Raw genomic sequence first — 25,056 nt, 5'->3', positions numbered from 1 at the left:
TCCATGCTCTCTGAGGGGTTATCACCACTAACTCTACCCAATCCACACACAAAACTGGACCACACCAATTCCAGCCCTGCTGCCTCCAAAGGTGCAGGTGGAGTTATAAAACCTAGCGAGGTGGTCAGACAAGGAGGGACGACAAGGGACAGGCCTCAAGCAGCGAGGCACTCACACCACTGCTCACGAGATGGCTCCCAAGGGCTCTTCACTTGGGTATGTGAGGTTTTCCAGAGGCAAAGGAGAAAGCACTGAAACAAAACCTTACCCTGGCGAATAGCCGAAAGCAGATCACTCCTGGCATCACTAACTGCAGGCAAGGATGACTTGGGCTTGGAGGTGGAGGTGTCTGAGGGTGGAGGGGGAGGTGGGGGGCCATCCAGGCCACCAGAAGATAGAGGAGGTGGGCCAGGAGGCGGTGGTGGTGGAGGGGGAGGCGGCGCACTCCCACTGCCCGCCTGCGGCAGCGGAGGTGGGAGCACACTGGCATACTCGACTGCTGGAGGGGGAGATGGTGGTGGTGGGGCAGCAAACTCGGGGTGAGGAGGGAAAGAAGGGGGTGAGGGGGGTGGTGGTGTTCCCGGTGATGGGAATCCCATGGGAGGTGGTGGAGGGGGCGCGCTGCCCATCAGTGGTGGCGGCGGCGGTGGCGCCGGAGGGGGAGCAAAGCCCGGCCTGGTGGTTGAGGGGGATCCAATAGGAGGAGCTGGTGGTGGGTGACTGGGGCTGACCAGGCTGGAACGTTTGGTCCCTCCAGAACCAGAACCTCTTTGGTTGTCTACAGGATAGCTGTTGGAGCAGAGAGAAAGAAGGCTATTAGTTATGTAGACTGTACAATGTCAATGCTAATGCAAATCATGTGTGTTTGTTGCAGTGCAGACAAAAATATCCCAAGTTCCAGCTTTAAGTGGTGTTTCCAGGAGACCTCACTCCTTGGTTTTAATTCCCTTGCAGTGTTCCTCTTGGCCTACACCACCAGAACAAAGGAAGGCTTCTGCGGACTGGCAGGAATGCTATCACCCATCCCACCTCCCATGCAGGCAAGAACAGGAGCCATCTCACCTTCCTGCCAAAGGCCAGGCATCAGGGCTGAGCTCAGAGCAGCCTCCTGGCCTAAGAGCTCCTGTAGCAGTGCAAGACACTACCCCTCAAAGCTGAGGTCAGCCTCCTGACACCCCAAGCAGGGATGTCTACCACGATAAATCATACAAAATATCCTGGTGGGAATGCCAGGAAAGCATATGCTCTGAGCACCTGCTGGGAACAGATCTCCGCACCGGATTCCATGGCTCAGAGCTCGAGTGCGGCAGCCATGACTCTGAGCTTGCTGTGGGGAGTGAAGACGTGGAAACCCAACATGCTCTTAAGCGATGCAGGAGTGACTGAATCTCTCATTTAGGGAAGTACCAGAGAACACTACTGCCCATAAGACACTATAATATCCCATGGATGTGTAAAGGAAGTCCTAAACTGACATCTCCTTCTGCAGTAAGACAGTAACAGTGCTGATCTGAGACTGACTACAGGGGATCAAACCTCACTCCTGGAGTTCTTTATAAACAAGCACCAAAACAAAACCAGGGAAGGGAGAGCTCTGTGGCTAGGCAGAGATCTAAGCAACTGCATAAGGCAGCATCTGAAAGCTCATTTCTGCTCTGCCCTAGAGGAACACACTGCTTGGTCTCTCTGACACATCAGAAGAGCCTTTGCTGCAGCACTGCTGCCTTTGGATAAGATGGAGACAAGCTAAAACAGTCCTGTCTACCTGATATAGCCCCTCCTGCTACTCTTGACTGTTTTACTGCCTTAGATTTACTCTTGTTCCACCTTTTGTGTCCTGAGCCACTGCTGGACCATGATTCCCCTCTCTGGAGGTGACTGGAAGTCACCATTTCATCTGACACAAAGCAGCTGCCCTGAACTTGCACCAAAGTCTCTGGGAAGAAGTCAGCTGTGTGCTCGACTTCGTTACATTTAACTACATCTACATCTTCAGTGCTCACGTCAAAGATCGCAAGGCAAACAGTAACAACACACAGAGATGAAAGAAGGCGTATTTGCAAAGCTCTATCAGGAACTACAGGGTCTGGAACAACTGCACTGGAAAACCAGCACAATGGAGCCAGATCAACTGGGACCCTGGTCTTACAGAACATGAAGTAAGTCTGCTCTAGCTCTCCCCAAGCCCATTCTCCCCTTCTCTATGGGAACAAGGAGAGTGGTTGGGATTTATGGATGTGCTGCCTGTGCCTCTGTCCCTGCCTGCAATTGCACATCCCCTCAGACAGGAGCATTCTGGTTCCCATACAACACCCGTCAGGAAGTTATGCTGAACTATCTCAGCCTGTCTCATGTCATCCTTTTACACCACCTACTACTCCTCGGTGACAGAAGGGATCCCGTAGGCTTACCTAAATTCCACCGGGGGTGGAGGCAGGCTGTCATCTGGGAATGAAGGAGGTGGTGGCACAATAGAGTCAGTCTGCGGCGGTGGCGGGTAGAAGTTCACGTCCATGCTTTCATTGGAACCGATGCTGCCGTTCTGATACACCATGTTAGAGGGGTACCTGAGTGGAAGCAAGACAAGCAAATGTGTTGGAAGAGTTCAAGGCAATGTCTAAAGCTTGTTTTCCCCCTCACTCACAAGAGGTTTGCCTCCTGGAAGGGATACAACAACCAACCATGCAGCAGTTCAACCACCAAACAACAGTGATATTAACCACACGGATGGCTCAACCTTCAAGATGTAGAAATGAGCTTTTCCAGCAGGAACAGCTTTTCCCACCACAGTGGGACCTGCCTTTAGGTGGGACCTTAACAACCACCACAACAGGACACACAAAACAAATCCTTAAAGAAACATAAGGGAAAAAAGCCTCTGTTTCTCAAAGCATCCTACGTGATGCTGCATTGGTTTGCTCTGCATAATTCTTTGGCTAGAGCTTGCCCAGATGCTCTCCCGTTTGTTTGTTGCTACCACACAGCGCAACAGCATGAGGATATAGTTCAGAGAGCAAGAGAACACTGAAATAAAAGCCATTTCTATTAACATTCTTAACAACCTGGACTTGAAGGACTCCCAGTGGCACTGGGCATCCTTAGTGTCAAAAAGAGATACTCAAAGATGCCACACAAGAAAGCTGCAGAAAAGAATATCAACAAGAACCCAAGAAACAGCAATGCCATTAAAAGCAAGGATCCAAAGCTCTTCCTTCAGTTTCAGATGACTCTCCTGCTCAACTTTCTCTGAGCTCATTTCACTGTGGGGTGGTGAAACCATCCTGTTTCCTGGGGTTCTGGACCTCAAGTGAATTCAAAGGCATGAACATGCTTCCATGTGAAAAGAGGAGCAAGGAAATGGTGCTGTTGTGCTGCTCCATTCCCCTGCTAGAAACCAAACCTGTTCTCCTATTAAACTAAAAGCAAGTTTTATTTTTAGCTGGAAGAGTGTGATTTAAAGAGAGATTTTTCTCTTCTATGAAAGGAAGCTGCAAGGAGCGAGCAAGTGAGCAGTGCATTGTGGGGAATTCGGTCTGCTTCCAGCCTTGCTGGTGTCAAAAGTTAAATGAATTCCCAAGCCAGAAGTGCTAAAGAGAGATCTGGAGCTTGAAATACTTGGATGGGGACAGCCCCCGCTTCAAGTTGAGGGTGTGAAGAGCCATTTGGGAAATGTAACAAAGCAATCACACAATGCCACCATGATGCCACCGCGCTCCCCAGCGTAAGGCCCAGGGCACGGTGATGGGGTAGGGAGCCAAAGCTCTCAACACTTCTGTGCCCACAAGACAGGCAGCTGAGAGCAGACTTGCTACCAAAGCTGTTCCTGCCACCTTGTTCAAACCCTGCAGCTCCCTGATTTATTTAGCAAATCTTAAAATTAGCAGCCACATTTACTTTGGAGAATGTGATTAGTGGCAGTATCGATCCGCAGCGCACAGCCGATCTGGAGGAGCTGCAGAGCAGGGTGAACTGCATCACAATCAACCTCAGCAGGGAGCTGAACCAGAGAGCCCCGCACTTGCTTACCCAGCAGGACCAGGTTTGTCCTTTGACTCAACAAATTCTTGTCCCATTTTCAGCTTTTCCCACTCTTCCTTCCGGGTTTTGATTTTTCGCGGATTCACATTCCCTCGGTTCGGATTCTCCTTTTTCTCCTTCTAAGGTAGAAGGAAGCAAACGGAAGCTTAGAAAGAGGGAAGAGTAAGACAAACCTGCAGCAGTTTCAAGAAGAGAATATGCTCAAAGAGGGATGGGATCTTTAATTTACTTTCCCCATGGCTGCAAGCTCCAAAGATCTCCCACACACAGAAGTTGGAGCATAAAATGAGATAGACAACATCAGATTTCCCCAGTGCAGCCGGGCCATGATGCCATCGTTATTCCCTGGCACCACCACCTTGAGGGCAGAGGGAAAGCTCAGTTTCCCACAGCAATTCAGTTTTTGGCCTCTGGGTCAAGCCTGCCGAATCTCACCATCACCTTGCTGGTGTTACGTGCTTTGGGATGCAATACGGACACTTGCCCACAAAGAAGTGGGCTTCGGTGAGCCTTACTCTGTGTGTTCTACCATGTCCTCCATCTTTCCTTTGTTATTCCCACTGAAAAATCATCTGTTTTGATACTTAAGACTCCAGTTGCTCAAACTGGTTCTTGTATGGTCTTTCCATGCTGGTAAAACATGGGTTCAAATCCCCAGGCAAGCCAAACAGAAGCTTCTACCTGGCATTTGCAGCTGAAGTGGTTTTGTTAAGCCTCCCACTTACCCCCCGTTTATTATTAGGGCCTGGTTTTCTGCTCCTGAAGGGACATTCTCTCCTTTCTTTATTCTTTCACAGCAGAATGTATCACAGCAGTCAGCACACTGCAGTGCTGGGGCAGTGGGATTTGCACAGCTTCACCACTGGACAGACCCCCTCTCCAACACGGGAAGTGCAGAAAAGACTCTAACTTTCTCCCCTGCACTATGTTTGAGGACTACAGATTAAGCCCTTATAACCATACAACGAGAGGGCATTTGGAAAAACAGATGAAGGGTATCTTTGTGTTCTTTAAAGCAAACCAGACAAACTCAATTCAGGGAAGTTTTTAAGGAAGCAAACCTGACTTCAGGATAGCAACTTTGAAGTCCAAGCTGTAGTAACAGTTCCCACCTCCTGTTCTTCCCTGACACACCTCTGTTGGCAGAGATCTCCCATTTCCTCACCCTATGTTTCCGCTTCTCTTTCATAATATCCTTCGTGTCCTGAAGCATTTTCTCTTTCCAAAGGTCGAAGAAATAGGAAGGATCAGTGTAGAATTTAAGTGCCTCCTTGCCATCGTCCCTAGAACAGGGAGGTGGGGAAAAACCAGCATACACAAATAAGGACCAAGTCACGCATTTGTTTGAAGCCCAAAGAAAACACAAGGCACAAGCCCAGAGGGCAAGTTTAGAAGGTCAAACACACTGCTCTCACCTCCATCCCCCATCTCAGACCCACAGCTTCCCTTGTCCTGGCTCTCCCCCTTGCTTTTACCCTCACACCATACCTCCATTACGCAGCACCTGAAGAGCTCAACTGCTCTCAACAATCACCAAGAGAGCAGCAGGTCTCTCACTTCAACTCCCACTTGTTTGTGTTGTATTTCTGATGTGGAAAAACAATCAACCAACCCTTCTCCAGCTCGGGAACCCTAAATCAGACCAGCAGTGTCCTTGAAACTCAGGAGTGAGCACACACACACACTCTCCTCCTCCTTTGCAGTGCAGCCATGTCTGGCAGAAGACAGCTGCCTCCAGCTATCTGTAATTACTTTTTACCTGCTCCAAAGATATTTATGGATGTGGGCTAAGCCTCTGCATTCTGACCCCCTTTCCTTCTACCACCTACAAGATGAAATCAGAGGGAGAGTGCTCAAGAGAACTGGTTCCGCAGCCAGTGTAGGTCACATTCCATGTCTCAGACCAGACACAGAAAGCATCTCCAGATCTATAGGAGGCTGCTGCACCCACCTGGGTGAGAGCCATTTACAGATGTATGCTCTTCAGTTTGCACTGCAACTTTCTGGAAAGGAGCCACAGGGCTATGGAGAAGCACAAGGAAAATGCATCATCTGCACAACACCTAGCATGTTTCTGCAGTGCCAGCCAAGCCTTGCCCCAAGGCAGTCATAAATGTGACAGCAGGTAACCAAATCTCTCATTTTCTAGCTATGCTCATTTGTACAGCCCAAAAAGCAAGGTTTCACATAATCCAGAGAATGGGATTTCCTGGTGGATCTCACTTTAGCAACTCAATTTCCCATTGGAAATGGTTACTTCAGGACAGGACAGGACAGGATAAGAAACAGCCTCCTTGACAGACTGGGTCAAAAAGCTCCTTTTCTGCAAGGGAACGAAGAGCTAAGCAGGTGTTGCAACCATACCTGTAAGGTGAGAGGATGTTGAGAGGTGGAGGAGTATTGCAGGTCCTATAGGTTTCAAGGACAGGCACAGGGAGAGAATCCCTATCAAAGAGCTTCTGGTCCTGAGTAGTGGAGCTTTTGAAGGCCTTCCTGGTGTTAATGCCTTGCAGGGAGACTGTAAGAAAGAGAAGAGAGCAAGTGAAGAACAGCTTGACCCAGGCCAGTGACACTGCAGACCAAGCAGTGAACATGTGATTTCAGCTGGAGTTCTTGGCATGCTTTGCACTCCTTAAGGTCAGGTTCCTTTTCCCACAGATCATAGAATCATTGAATAGTTAGGGTTGGAAAGAACCTTAAGATCATCCAGTTCCAACCCCCCTGCCATGGGCAGGGACACCCCACACTAAACCATGCCACCCAAGGCCTCATCCAACCCGGCTTTGAACACCGCCAAGGATGGAGCATTCACAACCTCCCTGGCAACCCATTCCAGTGCCTCACCACCCTCACAGTAAAGAATTTCTTCCTTAGATCCAATCTAAACTTCCCGTTTAAGTTTTAACCCGTTGCCCCTTGTCCTCTCACTACAGTCTCTGATGAAGAGCCCCTCTCCAGCATCCTTATAGGCCCCCTTCAGACACTGGAAGCTGCTCTGAGGTCTCCACGCAGCTTCTCTTCTCCAGGCTGAACAGCCCCAACTTTCTCAGCCTATCTTCATACAGGAGGTGCTCCAGTCCCTGATCATCCTTGTGGCCTCCTCTGGACTTGTTCCAACAGTTCCATGTCCTTTTTATGTTCAGGACACCAGAACTGCACACAATGCTCCAAGTGAGGTCTCACGAGAGCAGAGTAGAGGGACAGGATCACCTCCTTCGACCTGCTGGTCACGCTCCTTTTGATGCAGCCCAGGATACGGTTGCTTTCTGGGCTGCGAGCTCACACTGCAGCCGGCTCATGTTCATTTTCTCATCTACCAACACCCCCAAGTCCTTCTCTGCAGGGCTGCTCTGAATCTCTTCTCTGCCCAACCTGCAGCTGTGCCTGGGATTGCTCCGACCCAGGTGTAAGATCCCTTGGGAAACCCAGCAAACCTCAGATGATGCTGTGCCAAGATCCGCTACTTGAGCTGTATCGACACGGCTCTCTTGAGAGCTGCTGCTGCGGTTTTGAACCCCCACAATCAAGACTCAAGCACCACACTGCTATCATGTTGCTGAAAAGCGAGTTTCCACATGGACACTTGCTAAAGAGCAAATCTAGGCTTGGCCACAAAGGCTGTCCACACCAGCAGCACTGTGGTTGTTCAGGAAGGGAGGGAACAGTCCTTCTTGAGTCCAAGAGAAGACATCCCACCAGCCATCACAGCATCATTTTATGGCTGTGAAACAACCATGCTGATTCAAGAAGAACCTTTACCATGCTTGGCCTGCAAGGACCGTGCTCTACTCTATTACCTTCCTCCTCTTTGGGATCCAGCTGAGTGACTTTGACTTGCAAGCGGTCAACTCTCTCGACTAGAATGCTCATCCGAGAGGCAAAGGTGTTGGCTTGAGTAAACAACTCTCCAAATATGTCTTCTGCAAATTTACCTGGAAGAGCAAAGTGTCCACATTACCCTCAGGAGCCACATCAGACCATATTCAGTCTCCCAGCTTGTTTTCTTGAAGCAAGAACAAACCAACCATGCTTCTGTTCAAGTTTGTCATGAGTTGAGCTCAACACAGAATCATAGACTGGCCTGGGTTGGAAAGGACCTTAAGATCATACAGTTCCAACCCCCCTGCCATGGGCAGGGAAACCTCACACTAAACCAGGTCACCCAAAACTCCATCCAACCTGGCCTTGAACATTGCCAGGGATGGAGCATTCACAGCTTCCTTGGGCAATCCATTCCAGCGCCTCACCACCCTTACAGTAAAGAACTTCCTTATATCTAACCTAAACTTCCCCTGTTTCAGTTTGAATCCATAACATCCAGGCAGAAAACTCCCTGTTCCACCAAAACCTGACATTTCCAAGGGACCTTTAAGCAATAAAGAAACAATCCAAGACATACTTCCAAGTCATTATTAAAGTAATTGAATAAAGAGGGCTGAAACTGGATGAGTCTTGTAGCTCCTTTAAGATTCTCTGTTCTTCTGTTTATTAGACAAGCCAATGCAGTTGGATTTGTATTGCTCTGGAGAAGCTCAAAGGCTCCCTGTCTCCAGCAGGCCTGCCTCCAGGGTAACTGCCACTATTTACAAGCTCAACGAGAGAGCAGCTCCAGACCTTGAGCCTTCAAGCCTGAGCTCTAACCACAGCCGACAGCATTGACCCTTTTGTTCCTTCAGGTGGCAGTGTCTGAGAAATTGATGCATTCACGTTCCTTCTCCATCAAACCCAAAGGGGAACTTCTCAAAGAGGGATATTCTCTCTGTAACAGCTTGGCTTGCTCAGTGGGCTGCTCTGACAAACATCATCCATCGCTTGGGCTGTGAGAGTGCCTAGGGGCTTGGAGCAGGAGCTTGCTGAATCACTTAGAAGCACAACAAAAAGCTATGCCCTGTCCTTAAGAGCTTCAAAGCTACGTGTGCATCAAGAGGTGATCACAGGTAGACAGAAACGGAGAAGTGGAAGAAACCAAGAGCTTCCAATGAGTAGTGTCTTTGTTCTGCTCTCAGGCACAATCCAAGCCAGGGAGCCCAAACCACAGAGAGGACAATGTTGATCAGTAGAGACTTGGCACTGAGAGCAGACATAGGCCCATGGAGTTCCCACTGATGGGAAACATTCCCAACCACGGCTGGTGAGTACAAGGCTGCTCTCAATAAGCAGTCTGGTTTTGAAGTGCATCATCATATGGTCAACAGTTTGTTCTGGAATCTGTTACTCCAAAAGATCCTCTCCGACATTCAGGAAAGGATAACCAGTTGGAAGCCTGACTTGAACAGCAATTTGGGAAAAGCTGGTTGTCTGCAATGAGTCACTTCAGAGAGACAAGAGCCCGTTCCCCAAAGCAACGTGAGGACATTCCCCAAAGCCCAGCTGCACAAATACTTTCAGCTCTCTAAAGTGACATATCAGCTACTTGTTCATACTCCCATGCAGTTCTCCTTACACTGCCAAGCATGGGGAAGCAGCCAGGTTAAAAATCAACCTCCTCCACACCTTTTGGTGGCAATGCTTGAAGTGTTTGTAGAAAGCAAAGGCTGGAGGTTCACTGGACAATAATACAGTGGGAAGCTTTGGACAATACAGACGCCGTGTACATCTCTCTAACCAAAGAGAGCCAATGTTCAGCTATGGTCTAATTTGCTACCTCCCAGCAACAGCACAGCAAAAGAACAGTTGTAATTTGGTTTCTACTTTAATGAGAACTGAAACTCAGTGTTGAGTCTCACAAGGAACTGCAACAAGCACAAGGGGAAAAAAGAGTCTTTGGTTTGCAATGTCAAGTGGTCTGTTTCAAGCAGGAAATAATACATAAAGAGCATTGTATGTACTGGTCTTAACCCTGGAGGGAGAAGGGATTGGTCTGTAATCCTGCCCTGCATAAGTTCACCTGTATGGTTATCACTCAGCACCCCAAACATGGACACCTGTGAATGTTGTAAGGCAGGGATTAATTCTTTGGTTTAATTCCTTTGACTGCAGAAGTGCAGCTTACAATCCGAATTCTCTCTGTCATGCACTGGCAGGAAGACAGACGGCATGATTTAATAGGGCTCTCCATCTTTAGCTTGTGGATTCTATAACATCACACCGAGGTGCACAGCCGACTTCGACAAAGTGCTACCAGCTGTGATAGTAACGAAGGGTAAACTCACTGGAATATGAAAGTTTGACAAGATTTATGTTTGCATCTTTGTAAAGAGACTTTGCTGCACTAGGCATGGCTGATTATTCACTTGACAGGCCTGTCACAGCCTACTGAACCTGTGCTCCGTTCCTGCAATATTCAACATATAGGGAAGGAGTGGCTTTAGGTTTTGAAGAGAGAGAAAAGGAGGAGGGGGCAGGAGTTTGGCCATTTGGATGTGAATTTTCTGGAGCAGTTAAGTCTAAATAATGCTTCATTTACAATCCTGCTGACCTCAGGGAAGCAGCTAAGAGATGGTGCTCAGCACTTCTTTCCCACCTTACACAGTGTCAGCAAGAGCCACCCCTCCAGTGCTCTCCTCCAGGTACCTGTGATGCGTCCAGCACCACGCACCTCACTCCCCGCATCACCCAGGAAAGCACCTGCACAATAAACCAGGCTGGAATTTGGCTCCCAGCACTTCACCCACTCTCTGACAAGGTAGAAGAGGAGAAGCTTTGAACTGCGCAAAGGTGTAAACCTAGAGGATCTCACCGCAGCTCTGTCACGCTTAACCCACTGCAGGCTTTTGGACTGGGATTAGCTTCTCTGCAGCTGAGCTTTGCACAGCTTTACTGCCTTCCTCCTCTGCATTTCACAGGCATGAGATGGGTTTTACTTGCCCTCTGCAACCATCTTGGCTACCAGACCTAACAATGAGCACCAAGGGCCAATTGAATGTGAGCAGAGAGACTGGTCTTGCCTGTGCAGTGACATTTCTAGAACCCAACGGGACATGACACTGACTGGCAGCAAACACAGGCCCAGAGGTCAGTGACAGCCATGGTTTTCACTGCTGCAAAGAGCCTGTACCCACACTTTCCATGTCACATTCATGCTATGGCAGAAGGAGCTTGCTTTGCAGAGCAAGCAGAAGCATTTGCAACCACCACAGAGAAGCCAAGCAATACATTCATTTGATTATCAAAAGTCTTGCTTCAAGGGCAAAGGTGGCTCATCAGAATCCAGAGCATTCCACAGAGGAAGGAGTCATCCCCCAGGGACCATAATTAACTCTTAGTTTCTCCTACTGCATGGAAGCCTCTGTTTTCCCTCTGGCCTTCACAAAGCATTGGTCAGCCCACTGCAGAGCTGAGCCAGGCACTGCTGCCATCTGAGTGAGCAGCCCCAAACACCCCAGAGGCAACACTTGGCTCAGAGTGCGGACTTTGGGTCTTGCAAGGCAAGCACCAGCAGGGGCAAAGAGGCAGCTTCATTAAGAGTAAGACAACTGACACAGTGTAGATCCAACACAGTCAAGCTCCATTTAGTAGCGTGTGCAATTACAGGCACATTCTCTGACACAAGATCCTGGCTGCTAGGAGAGCCTTCCATTTTACAAGCCTGAGTTGTGCTCCAGCCTTCCATCTGCAGTTTCCCTGCAACCTCTCTCACACACACCCATATATCCACACCCCCCCTCCCCATTTTCTCTTAGCTAGGAAGGCAGTGGGACCGGGGATATGAAATTAGCATCAGATTCCTTTCGGAAAACATTTTAGCGTTACCCAGGGAAGGCAGATGGGGGAGAAATAAGAACGCTGGAGTAGAAAGGGAGCTAAATAAAGAGCACGAGCGACTCCTGAGGGCACCGCGCAGGCTCGCCAGGGTACTCACTCAGGCTGCCCAGCTGTCGAATGACATTTGCCAGGGTGATGTTGGTCATGCATTCCAGCTCGCTCCGAACGCTAGGCAACGTCTGACGGCACAGGTGCCTTGGCTCAATGTTCCTCGTTACTAACGGCATGGTGGACCTGCTTCAGGCACTGTTCTGCAAGATGAAAAACAACCCAAAAAAGAAACAGGAAAGGATTACTCAACCACAAATTCCAGGCACACCAGAGCCGTGGTGTTCGGTTTGCCTGCTCTCAAATGGCTTTATTTATAAGCCTTCTTTCCCCTCAATCCGCTCTAAAACTGGTTGATCAGAAATAAAACATCCTGCTGTTCTATGAGTTGCAGCAAGAGCAGAGCCTCAGCAGCTCAGGTGGAGAGGCAGGAACAGATCACTACACATCTTCACCCCCATGCAGGGTGCTGCTGGCACCATCGCAGCCGTTGTTCCCTTCCTCCCCAGCCGCTGAGCCATCTCCTGCCTCCTGCACGAGTGTCTCACAAGCACAACTCTCTTCAACCTGCAATCAAGAGAGTTGTTTAACCCCAGAGGAAGGAGATGGGAGATGTTAGGGGGAAAAGAACAGCAACCAGTGTCTTCTAGCTGAGCAAAGCATGCGTGGTGCCTCCCTCCTGCAGCAGCACAGGCAGGGCTCTTCTGAAACAACAGGAAGCGCTTGCAGCTGACCAGGAAACTTTCCTTATCCTGCAGGCTGCTCCCCCTCTTCCCTTGGGAAATCCCCCGGGGCTGAGGTTTACACTGGACCATTGTTTTCCTGCTGCAGCAGTTGGGGGAGCTCTCATCAGGATGCAGGGCTAAAGGGAGCTCAGAGAGAAGTCAAGATGGATTGGACAAGGGGCAGGACAAAGTTCCAGCTCTTTAAAACAAATATCAAATAAAGCAGAAAGCCCAAGTGTCCGGAAGGCAGAAAATGCTTTTATGTGCAGGAACTAACGAAAATCTCCTCTACTAACAGGGCAAAACATTGATGCTTCTTCTGGGATCATCCACCTCTGAAAGAGAGGAGGAAACTTGGCTGAGCAGCTCCAACAAGGAGCACGATGCACTCCTGCAATCCTGAAATGAAAGCAACTCCATCCCAAGCTCTTCATTAACTGAGAAGGGGAAAGAATCCCTTTTCTAGGTCAGAGGAGGAAGAAGAACCCCAGCGAAGCAGGCAGTGCCCATGTGATGGGCATGCTGGGGCTGGGGGTATAAATAAAGCAGGAAGCGAAGAGCTCGGGGAACATGGCTTCCTGTCACCAGCAGCAAAAACCCAAGGACCAGGAAAAATCAGCTGGTTGCTCTTGACTTTGAGCCACCCTTTGATAGGCTCGGTGGCAGCTGGCAGCTTATCTTTGAGGTCCAGGAGGCCTTCCTGGCTGCTTTTCTATCAGGGTGTTAAGAGGAAGAAGTGGGCATTATCCCTCCTAATTACCTCACAAGCCAGATTCTGAATTGCTAAATCTGACCCATTAAGGCAGAGGAGTTCAAGAGCCACAGCACTGGGCTGGCTCCCAGACCAACAGATGCAGGTTGAATGACTTTCTAGGAGGAATTCGGAGGGATCTGGGGTCCCAAACCCATCCACCTGGTGGAAAAGAGGGGTGAGATCTGCATCGAACTAAACACAAAGCAGTGAAGTCTGTGCTGTTCTTCATGCCCAAGCACTGCAGCAGCCCTCAGTGACTGCTGGGATATTTAAAGCACAGGGTGAAGGGAAGCAGGACTCTGACCTTCGCTTCCAAATACGTGTTTTATCGATCACAGCCCAGCCCTATAATCCTTTGTCAGCTTCAGTGCTTTATGCCAGACAAAGTTGCCCAGCTCCCCCCAGACTGCAGTCTGCACCACCAGGCAGCTCACATCAACAAGGCAGGCATTTGCAGGCTGCCTGCATCCAGCTTTTCTCCCCCCTTTGCTTCTGCAGGGAGCAGCCACGGTGGGATGTGCAGAGCCGGAGTGGACAGACAGCTCATTCACCAAAGCCTGGCTGGATCCCTTCCAAGGACCAGGACAGACAGAAGGAAAACAGCATGAGGGGAAAGAAGCCAGGAAAGGGGGTGAGATGTGAGCATGGATGTTGAAAGAGAGACCCACCCAGAAGAAGAGACGGGCATAGGTAGCACTCATCTGTGAGGAACAGAACATGGAGCAGTGCCCCAAATGCCCATGAAGAAACAAAGACCTGGAATATGTTCTCTCTGTGCAGTGTTTGCCTTCAAAGCATGTCTGGAAACTAAACCCAAGGAGGAGTGGAGAACTTGCTTTGTTTTTGGGCAGAGGAACAACAATGTCAGCACAGGGACAGTGTGAATCTGCACCGGTGCAAGCCAGCAGAGCTAAAGGCTAAGAAAAACCTTTATAGAAGAAAAACCTTTATAGCCTGGCTCATCCTGGCAGCCACCCCCTCCCTGCCACACTCCACTGCAGCAGCAAGAGTTTCGCCCTCGTGATGCCTCCGACAGTGGCTTCTTCCCAAGGCGACAGAGAGAGCTCGCTCCCAAATCCAGTCGGGATCCAGCAGGCAGCAAACTCATTAACCCCGTGGTGATGGGCAAGGATAGGATGGGCTGGGGACAAGAAGCCTTTGCTCTCACAGCAGCCTCAGGGGTAAGAGGCGGTTTAAAGGAAGCTCTGAGCAGAAGGACAAGCAGCTTAAAGGTTTCAGATGTTTGGACAGAGTGGAGGCAAGATAGGAAACACCAGAGCCTGGTGCCAACATCAGCAGTTGATGCTCCCCCAAGAAGGCACTTCTCTGTCAGATCTCAGTTGTACAGAGATACCAGCTAATGGGCTCCTGTAAAACCTTCCTGCCTCGGAGAAGGTGGGACAAAGACTAACAGTCTGGCTTGGGAACCAAGGGGTGGAGTTTGAAAGCAGCACTCAGGTGAGGCAGAAAATCGAGTGTGGGGAAGGGACAATGGCAGCAGAGGGAGAAGGAGGAAGCAAAACAGTGCAGACAGCACAAGGCATAAAGCTGGGGACAGGGAAGAGGCACAGTAAATGAAACAAGGAAGGGACAGACCTAAAGAAGCTTTCCAGGCTCCTGCTTTTATGCTTTAAGAGAGAGCCATTAAGGAAGCGATTGACAGTACGCTCCCAAGCAAGGGCCATCCAGAACCGCTTTACTTTCTGTGTCAGGGCATGACAGCACAGCAGTTTTCCACCCCAGCTAGCCACAGTGGTCAGCAGGCATTAGTCTCTGTCAGGAAACCAGTGCAGACCATATATTAGAACTAAATCCTACCATTCAGGAACATGTGAAATGAACTGCCAGGCCCAAAATCCTTATCTTGCAGGCAAAGAGAAGTGCTTCCACTTGCTTACTAATTGGGAAGATTGGGGTTGTCTGAATAGCAGGGTTTGAGGTGCAGAGGCTGGTTTTAAAAAGCTGCAAAAGTGGCACACCACGGACACAAGAGGATCCTGATCCCACTGCATCGGGAGAGGAGATTAAGTACGGTAAAAGGAAACCGCCTCTAAGTAACAGAAAACTGCCTGCAACAGATTCCTAATGAATATGGAAAACAAAGGCATTGAATTGAACCATGTGAGAGAAGAGTGCTCTTTGCTGGTTGCAGGATAACACTGGTTGGGAGAGCCAAGCACTGCTGCAGCAATGGATGTGCAACTGCCATGCTTCACACCTCCTCATCAACAAGTAGTAAGGGCTTTTGTTAAGTAACAAATGCCTTTTCTCACCCACTTGAAGCAGAACCTTCCTACCTGCTCCCGGCAAGCTTTTCCTCTGCAGTCTCCAAGTCATGGCTTGAATCAGAGAAGGCTCCAAGCCCTGTTATGGCGGCAGTGACTAAAAGCCAAACCATGCTTCTGCCCTGTAGCTCTTTCCCCCCCACCTCCAGCTGGGCATTGTCGGAATTCCTCACCATTTCCCCTCTCCCAAAGTGCTTACGCTGATCCCTGGGAGCTAAGCTCACCACTCCTACATTCCTACCCATCTTCCAGCCACAACTAGCACCTTGTTTCCAGGATTCACCATGCTTTGGCTCCCCATTACCCCTCCTATCAACTCCTGGGCTTTCCCATCACACACACCTTGTATTTCTCCAAGGAAAAGGGAATCAGCAGAGTCATGGAATGGTTTGGGTTGCTCATACAGTTCCTGTTCCTACAGGCCCTTGTCCAAAGCCCCTCTCCAGGTTTCCTGTAGCCCCTTTAGGCACTAGAGCTGCTCTAAGGCCTCCCCTTCAGAAGCCTTCTCTAGGCTGCCTTTTCAAATCCAGCACTTGGAGCAAAGCACGAGGCAAACTCGAGCTCTGTCAACTGCAAGCAGCAACTCGGAGCAAATACTCCTTACCAAGCAGTTTGGAGCAGAGCAGCAAACAGCAGTGCACAGCAAGAGAGGAACCAGCCTTTATTTCGTGTGCAGAGAGCACAGTCACCACGGTGGTGCAGAGAAGGCAAGCAGCACTACAAGGTGAGATGTGTATGTGACGCACACAAAGAGCTGTAAATAAGAGGTGAGTTGGAGGAGAGACCTGGCAAGGGTCTTCTCACTGGTAGTTGACCAGCATAGCATTACTGGGAGTCACCTGGGTAATGCCCCACTCAATGTAACACACAACCTTTTAGATCAGGGACCATCTGCAAATCAAGCTGAACCCCAGCAGTGCTATCATCTGTCATCGTGTCTGGTGCAGCACAAAGCACCTAAGGAGGACATTTTGGAGGGAGATGGGAATTAAGCTTGATCAGGGTGACCAATCCCCCTGCCTTCAGCAGGGCTTACCAACCCCTCTGCCTGGCCACAAACAAGCAGCACAGTGAAGGAGACCAAGCCCTCAGCTTGGAGAGCTGCCTTTTGGAATCCCCATAAGGGGACAAGACACAGCAGCAGGTTAGGGAATGAGGAAGAAAGGAGATAATCAGATCTGAAATTCCCATCAGGATGAAATAAGAGTGAACTCCGTCGCTTGCCAATGCAGCCCGACTGTTCTTTCTAATGTCTGACAACTCCGCTTCAAATTCCAAGCTTCTCTCAGCAGTAACTACTCCCCCATGTAGCTGTAACGGCCAGAAAGAGACTGGCTTTTATGTAACCCCAAAAGACTAGCAGGAAGGGAAACAGCAGACACACACACATGGAGAACTGAGGGGAAGGCTCTGCTGAGTGCTCAGGGCTCGATCCAAGCTCACAATGCAGCCACCGAAAAGTGGGATGCAGCAATCAGAAATGCTACAGTTCCATGCTCGGGGAGCGAGCTAGCAATCAGTGCTGCATCTGAGCAATAGGGAGTGAAATTATAGAGCAAACTGCCATGTGATGCCTAAACTACTCCAGCCCGCCAGCTGTAACAAGTATTCATTCCCAAAACCACGTCACGGGCTCATCTGTCATTAAGAGCCCAACCTGCCAGCAGCTGAGCAGGAGTCAGCAGTGAAGGGCAGCAGCAGGGCTCCTTCCTTGCACAGTGCTCTATTCGCCCCAAAGCCATGGGGCAAATGCACGGGTCTCCCCCAAAGCCATGGGGCAAAACCCACCCTGTGTTGCTCACCAGGCGCTAAGACAGAGCGCTGTGTTCTCATCCAGCACCACAGAGCAGCTTTCCCAAAGCAGAATCCACTAAAAGCCATATAGGAGAACACACACACACACAACCCCTTTGTGCAGTAATAACCCACTTCTTTGCCCAGAGAAGCTGTGGCTGCCCCATCCCTGGCAGTGTTCAAGGCCAGGTTGGACACAGGGGCTTGGAGCAAGCTGCTCCAGTGGAAGGGGTACCTGCCCGTGGCAGGGGTTGGAGCTGGAGGAGCTTTAAGGTCCCTTCAACCCAAACCATTCTGTGCTTCAATCATCAACTCAAGACCTGTCAGGTACGATCTGCATTACAAAAGAGGTGTTTCAGCACTAGCATGGGGCAAGAGCAGCACTGCCCCTTTCCGCAGCGATGTTGTGACACTGGGACCAGCCCTGATCCAGGAGAATAACGACGCATTGTACAGTGTGGAGTCCTTGAGACAACAAGCATCAGCCTGCTGTGTTCCCAAGTAGAAGTACTCTTGCATTTCCTTCCCCTCCTGTTCCCCCCCCTCCCCTCCAGTCTGCTGGCTCTGAGAAATGCAAAAGAGGCTCAGAAAGCCATTTTCTGCTGGTTTTTTGTGTCTGGCTCCTGCATTATCATCATCATTTACTGCCCTCGAGGGGATTGCACAGGTGTGACTGGAAATTTGGCTCTTCCCTTCCGACTTTGGTTATCAGCTTTCCTGAAGAGGATCTTGCTGGAATCAAGCTCTCCTGGAGAGGGACTTGCTGCTGGCATAAACCAGGCTGGGGGTGAAAGGATGGGGGTGTCACCAACAGGGAACAGGCAGATCCTCCCAGCTCTTGTTGGAGTGCGAATACAGCCAGTACTTTGACCTAGAGGGGTTTTTATGCCTAAACCCCCCCACTCCATTGCCCTAATTAATGTTTCCATTCATTTAGCTGTAAAACAAGTTAAACAAAGAGGGTCACCTGGTGTTCCTATCAATGCCTGACTAGGAGCCAGGCAGAACAAATGCATTTCAATACAACTCTAGAAGAGGTGACAAGAGAAAGGCAGTCTAGCTCAATTAAAGAGAGCTGTCACAGAGATTGGATTCTCAGAATACAGAACTATTGATTACGCTGGAATTAAAGCTCCGGAACAAAAAGGTTTCAAGGTCTTTGCCATGAGGATATACATCAGGAGAGACGCAGGGCTCCTTCAGCACTCTGGCTTTGTTGCTTCCAAGGAAACAGGAGCAGCAAAGAGAGCAGAATGCTTTCTCTTCAACCTATGAATAATTTTGGCATGCATGCTACTCTGTTGACACTGACCTTGTAGCATAAGCGTCAATCAACAGGTTGCTTTGGTGTTCCTAAAACGTTCCCAGGTAGCGAAATTCCACTATAGGTTCTCTAAATCGCTACAGGATTCTCAAATCCACCATAGAGGAGAGGCCTGGGCAGGTCTCAGCCCATCAGCAGGAGGTCTCTGATAACACTTGGTTGGAGCCCAAACCACTGTCTAAAGAGAATGAGACTATACAAAGCATCACTCTCAGCCTGTCCCCAGAGCCAAAGCCCCTGAGCAATAACTGCAACCCAAGAGAAAGATGCCTACTAAACCAGGATTGCCACCCTGCCCCCCAAAAAACAGCACTTAGAGGTCAAGGCGGAGGAGCTTTCATTGCCAAAGTCATCCCATTGTTTCTGTTCCAGCCCAGGCAAAATGAGCTCCGGAGAATCATAGAATCCCAGCCTGGTTTGGGCTGGAAGGGACCTCCAGTTCCAATGATGATCCAGTTCCATGGGCAGGGCCACCCTCCACTAGACCAGGTTGCTGAAGCCCCTTGAACACTGCCAGGGATGTGGCAGCCACAGCTTCTCTGGGCACAACCTCAAAGCACTGAATTTACTACTCCAAAAGGTCTTGATGCGGCAGTGTTAGGAGGCAAGAGGAGCAGCACTATTCTCAGCAGCTTCCTTTGGAGGTACTGCAGGTAGCCAAGCCTCGTGCCATCGCTGCAGGGATCCTGCAGGGATCCTGCATGGAACCGCAGGCCCCCTCCCGCAAATGGTGCAGGGCTGCTACTGCAAACCCTGCTGAATCCCTGCTAATGCGAGCCTGTTTGCTGCCTCCCTTCACACCAGCCTCCTCCAGCAAGAGGCAGGGCCTGTGGCCGTTAGCACTGACAAATCAGGGGTGCAAAGCCCAACTCTCACAATACATCAGCACATTGCCATTCTAGGGCAGCGCTGGGTAATTAATATGAAAGGGAAGGGGGGGGGGGGAGGTTTCTTTCTCAATGACTTATTCCTGAAGCCTGAACAGATTTTAACCTTCCTTTTGAGCAGATAAACTCTGTCTCATTTGCAGCTCGGCTCAGCCTCCCCTCCTTAAACACACATTGAACTATTTTGATTAATGAAAAGAGTAGGAACAAACCGGTTCCAAGTGTTTTCTATACAGCTCAACTGCTCTTTCAGTTTCAGCTCACGCCTGGATAATTATATCACAGCTCTGAGTGCCCCCACCCTTCTGCTGCACTTGGGGAATACTGGAAAGATAAGTCTTGCCTTAATTATTAAATGTAAATAGCTCATTAAATATAATCCAATTACTTTAATTGTAAGAAAAAGGAAGTAATTACAATATGTACATGTAGTCTTGCCCGAATGCCTTTCATATCTTCAAATGAATCTTTGCAGCATTAATATTTTAAGTTAACCTTTGACATGAGGAGTAGAAAAAAAGAAGTGACACCGAGTCCCTGAGATCTTCCAGAAGTGTTTTATATGTTGGGATTTGTCAAAAAAAAAAAAATAATCCAAGAGAACAGCCTTGAACATATGAATCAAAACTGTTTATGAACAGGGTCTTTATAAAGTCAAAATAAAACATGGGGTTTCTATTGTGGAGGGGGAAAAGAACATATATATACATACATATATATATATATATAAAAAAAAGATCCTGAATACATATATATCTACACACACACATATATATATAAGACCCTGAATATGGATTTTGGATCGCAGGAATCAAGTGAGATGGGTATTACCATGCAGCTGGGAGAACAGGCACCAAAAGCCACAGGTTGGGGTTTTCCAGGCAGTTATTCCCCACTCCTATGGCTTGGCCTGGCCAAGGGTGGGAAGAGGAAGCAGAGGATGGCCTTGCCCCTGGCTGGGATTACCCAGCTCTTCCTTAAAGTGCCCCCAGCAACACAGTCTGGTTTGAGTGCACACACAAGCTACCTGTGCAGAGCATGGTGCATGATCCAGCTGGGATTTGCAGGCAGAGCTGCAGGGAGCTGCAAGGAGCAGCTTCCTGCTTTTGCTCAACAGCATGACAGTTCTTGGCCTCACTTTCTCCATCCATGCAGCCAGCAGGACCCAACAACCTTCTAGGCAAGGACTCCAGTAAAGCCCCCCCAGTCTGCCAGAGCAGAGCCAGATTCCAGCTTGGACGTGGTGACAGATGCCTGTGGAATTTCCTTGCGACAGGCAGGAAAAGAGGCTTTTTAAGCCATTTTGCATGTTTCGAGCCCAGCAGTGATCTCACCTTATGTCATACCCGGTGCAAACTCCAGGCTCTGGAGTTTGGCCCATCCAAAACTATGTCCAAGTGCTTGAAACAACCACTTTATTGAACCCAACTTTTGGGGAGAAGAGGGATTAGGCTGTATTAGGGATGCTGAAGATACAGGTCTTTCTATTAAAGTTCACCACAAGGTCTAGAATAAACTGCTTTACAGAAACCCTCTCATGTGAAGCCAGCCCCTAGATGTAACCTCCGTAATACCATATTGCAACCAAAAGGCTATTTTGTGTAAGTTAATTACACAGGGGTTTAATTTAGCCTCCCAAAGGAAAGCAGCCAGTTATCCCATGCTGCCCTAGCCAGAAGGTAAAGGTTTGACACAAGCTGTGTTTATAGCTTCATGCCTTCCTCCAGCAAAGGACGGGCTGAGCAGCTGCTGGCATTGAAAGAACAGGATCTGGGTGTGTGCACAGTTCTCTCTTGCCTGTTTTGTTGGGTTGGGTGTTGCTTTCTGCAGCTGCAAGGCCAAAGCCATGAGAGTCTGTGCTTTTTCTGACGTGCACAAAAGCAGGGTGCCTGAAAGGGAACTCACTTCCACTCTGGCAAGCACTGAGCCAGCTCACTGCAGGGCTCAGGGGTGGTTGGGGAGCTTTCACCCATTCATTCGGCAGGGCTGCAGATCCCCCTCCCTCCAGTTAAATCCCATCCATGCATGAACTGCAGCTACACAAATCCACCAGATATTGTGGCTGATGGACTCCTCCAAACGTCATTTCAAGCCCTCCACCATGGAGCCACCTGAAAGCAAAGCATCCTTCAATCCTGGAGCAGCAGAAAGAGACTTTTGCTATAGAGCGACTCAAAGACAGACTCTTAAGAAGGAGGAAAAAGGCATCCAGTGAAAGAGGAAATGAGAAATTAAAACCACATTCAAGCTTATTAATGGTAATACAATAGGTCAAGAAAGTACTTTGCAAAAGCCCAAGCATGGGAACAGCTTCTGCACAAGTGTGATCAGTGACACCAGCCTTTGGCTGTTATGGGAAAAGCAAGGATTGCTTTAAATACCCCAGCCAGGAGGGGAGATGGCTGGAGGTAGCACCTCTCTGCCTTGCAGGACTCTACACTTAGGTGAGAATCAGAGGAATATTCCCCGTCCTCCTTTTCTATCTGAAACATTTTCCCTCTCAAGGGATTTCCAGCATCTTATAAGTGAAGGCGCTTTGAAGTACCACAGAGTGGCATTGCTCATCATTCCAGTAATCATAGTAAATAAGCTGCAGTATTTTGCTGATCCTTTTCCTTTTGCTTTACAAACAAAAGGTCAGAGTCATTAGCCCAGTTTTATGAGTGGGGAGAAAGGGAGACTCACAAGATGCTCTGGAACATCATCAAAAACATCAGCACATGAACCAGACAAGAAAACCCATGCCACAGGACTTTAGAGTAACCATGCTGGGTCATCCAGCCTCCAGATAAACCAGCAGCTTCCATTCATTAGCAGTCAGGTAGCAATGCAGAAAGAGCATGAGAACAAGGTAAGCACAGAGCAACAGTTATTCCTGCTGTCCTTTTCCACATTGCAGCATCCCACTGCACCTGAAGACCACATGGAAACAAGCATAACCATAGAAGAGTTAGGGTCGGACAGGACCTTAAGATCATCCATTTCCAACCCCTTGTCACGAGCAGGGACAACTCGGAGGAAAAACTGGAGGAAAGCAAATGTCACTCCAGTCTTCAAAAAGGGCAAGAAGGAGGACCCGGGTAACTATAGACCGGTCAGCCTCACCTCCATCCCTGGGAAAGTGATGGAACACCTTATCCTTGATGCCATCTTAAGGCATGTCAAGGATAAGAGGGTTATGAGGGGCAGTCAACATGGCTTTACCAAGGGGAAGTCATGCTTGACCAACCTCCTAGCCTTTTATGAGGAAATAACATTGTGGATGGATGATGGCAGAGCGGTGGATGTGGTCTACCTTGACTTCAGCAAAGCATTTGACACAGTCTCCCACAGCATCCTCATAGCTAAATTGAGGAAGTGTGGCCTGGATGATCAGGTAGTGAGATGGACTGCAAACTGGCTGAAGGACAGAAGCCAGAGAGTTGTAGTCTATGGGGCGGAGTCCAGTTGGAGGCCTGTATCTAGTGGAGTGCCTCAAGGGTCAGTATTGGGACCAGTATTATTTAATATATTCATCAATGATTTAGATGAGGGAATTGAGTGTACTGTCAGCAAGTTTGCTGATGACACTAAGCTGGGAGGAGTGGCTGACACGCCAGAAGGCTGTGCTGCCATCCAGCGGGACCTGGACAGGCTGGAGAGTTGGGCAGGGAGAACTTGATGAAATATAACAAGGGAAAGTGTAGAGTCCTGCATCTGGGCAGGAACAACCCCAGGTTCCAGTATAGGTTGGGGAACGACCTGTTAGAGAGTAGTGTAGGGGAGAGGGACCTGGGGGTCCTAGTGGACAGCAGGATGACCATGAGCCAGCACTGTGCCCTTGTGGCCAAGAAGGCCAATGGCATCCTGGGGTGTATTAGAAGGGGGGTGGTCAGTAGGTCGAGAGAGGTCCTCCTTCCCCTCTACTCTGCCCTGGTGAGACCGCATCTGGAATATTGTGTCCAGTTCTGGGCCCCTCAGTTCAAGAAGGACAGGGACCTGCTGGAGAGAGTCCAGCGCAGGGCGACAAAGATGATTAAGGGAGTGGAGCATCTCCCTTATGAGGAAAGGCTGAGGGAGCTGGGTCTCTATAGTTTGGAGAAGAGGAGACTGCGGGGGGACCTTATTAGTGTATATAAATATATAAAGGGGGAGTGTCATGAGGATGGAGCCAGGCTATTCTCAATGGCAAACTATGATAAGACAAGGGGTAATGGGTATAAACTGGAACACAAGAGGTTCCACTTAAACTTGAGAAGAAACTTCTTCTCAGTGAGGGTGACAGAACACTGGAACAGGCTGCCCAGGGAGGTTGTGGAGTCTCCTTCTTTGGAGACATTCAAAACCCGCCTGGACACATTCCTGTGTAACCTTATCTAGGTGTTCCTGCTCTGGCAGGGGGATTGGACTAGATGATCTCTTGAGGTCCCTTCCAATCTCTAACATACTGTGATACTGTGATACTGTAACTCACCCTAGATCGTCTCACCCAAGGCTCTGTCCAACCTTGGGTGACATGGTCTAGGGTCACTAGAACACTGCCAGGGATGGGGCAGCCACAGCTTCTCTGGGCACCCTGTGCCAGCGCCTCAGCACCCTCATAGTAAAGAACTTCCTCATATATAACCTGAACCTCCCCTGTTTCAGTTTGAATCCATCATCCCTTGTCCTATGGCTACAGTCCCTGATGAAGAGTACCTCTCCAGCATTGTCCTTTCTGGATTTCACTTCCCTAAAGGAGTTTCATCCATAAAATCCCAGGGCAGCAAGTCCCCCATTTATCATACACGAAGTGAAAAGACCTTTTATACCCCTCACTTTACAATTAGGAGATTTTCATTTCAAATCTATGTGTGTCTTTGCTTCATAAAGGAGTTGTTCAAATAAATGCATCACCACTGATATTAAATAAGGCTCTCTTGAGAAGGTTATTTGCTGCATCACACAACACAAGAGATCTTCTCAATTCTTATTGAGCACTTGCAGCAGAAACCAAAGTTAAGAAACTCAGGGTTTAGGTTTGATTGATGGCAGCAAGAACAAACCATTTGAAGCAGACAGCTCTTTGTGTGTTGTCTGCCCCAGACTGCTCACTGCTTCCAACAGTAACACAGAAGCACAACTTCCAAGCTCAGAGCAGCTCCTCTGCAGTGGTGGCACAGCAAGAGCCTCCCATGCAGAACTGTAAGCCCTTGAGAAGCAGTGCTCAATGCTGCTGCATCAGAAGCATCTCCCACCCCTTCTTCTCTCGGCATCACAGCATCCTTTAAAGCACCACTTCACCCCAAAAAGGGTCTGGGATACTGCTCTAGAAGAGGAGATGACGCAGAAGGCATTGGGAGAATGGAGCATGTCACCACTGAGCCCAGTTGGGAGAGACTAATTGAGATTGCTGCTCCTTTAAATTTTCTCTCCTCAAAGTCTCTGCCAGATGCATACTTGAGATAAGGCTTCACTCTACCACTTCTCCAGTAGCAACCTAATACCAGGAAAGCTTTCCTGTGATCCCAGGAATTAA

General features: G+C 49.1%; 1 protein-coding gene across 2 annotated transcripts in view; it reads right to left on the bottom strand.

The window, feature by feature from the left end:
• The window catches only part of WASF2 (WASP family member 2), a 33,351-nt gene that overhangs the window by 4,465 nt on the left and 3,830 nt on the right, over nt 1-25,056 (bottom strand). The window contains exons 2-8 of one of the 2 annotated variants that reach the window (XM_080632241.1): nt 11,840-11,993; nt 7,836-7,970; nt 6,403-6,556; nt 5,204-5,321; nt 4,027-4,157; nt 2,412-2,567; nt 269-789 (exon numbers count right to left, since the gene is read on the bottom strand). In XM_080632241.1, the coding sequence (XP_080488367.1) occupies nt 269-789; nt 2,412-2,567; nt 4,027-4,157; nt 5,204-5,321; nt 6,403-6,556; nt 7,836-7,970; nt 11,840-11,969 (1,345 nt within the window). In that variant the 5' untranslated portion in view covers nt 11,970-11,993. The remainder of the gene's footprint in view (nt 1-268; nt 790-2,411; nt 2,568-4,026; nt 4,158-5,203; nt 5,322-6,402; nt 6,557-7,835; nt 7,971-11,839; nt 11,994-25,056) is intronic. The other variant, XM_080632242.1, reaches the window with a different exon arrangement.

The sequence above is a fragment of the Psittacula echo genome (assembly GCF_963264785.1).
Source record: "Psittacula echo genome assembly, chromosome: 21".
In the NCBI taxonomy this organism is placed as follows: Eukaryota; Metazoa; Chordata; class Aves; order Psittaciformes; family Psittacidae; genus Psittacula; species Psittacula echo.
Note: the sequence above shows the minus strand (reverse complement) of the source record. Positions and strands in the feature narration are given on the sequence as shown.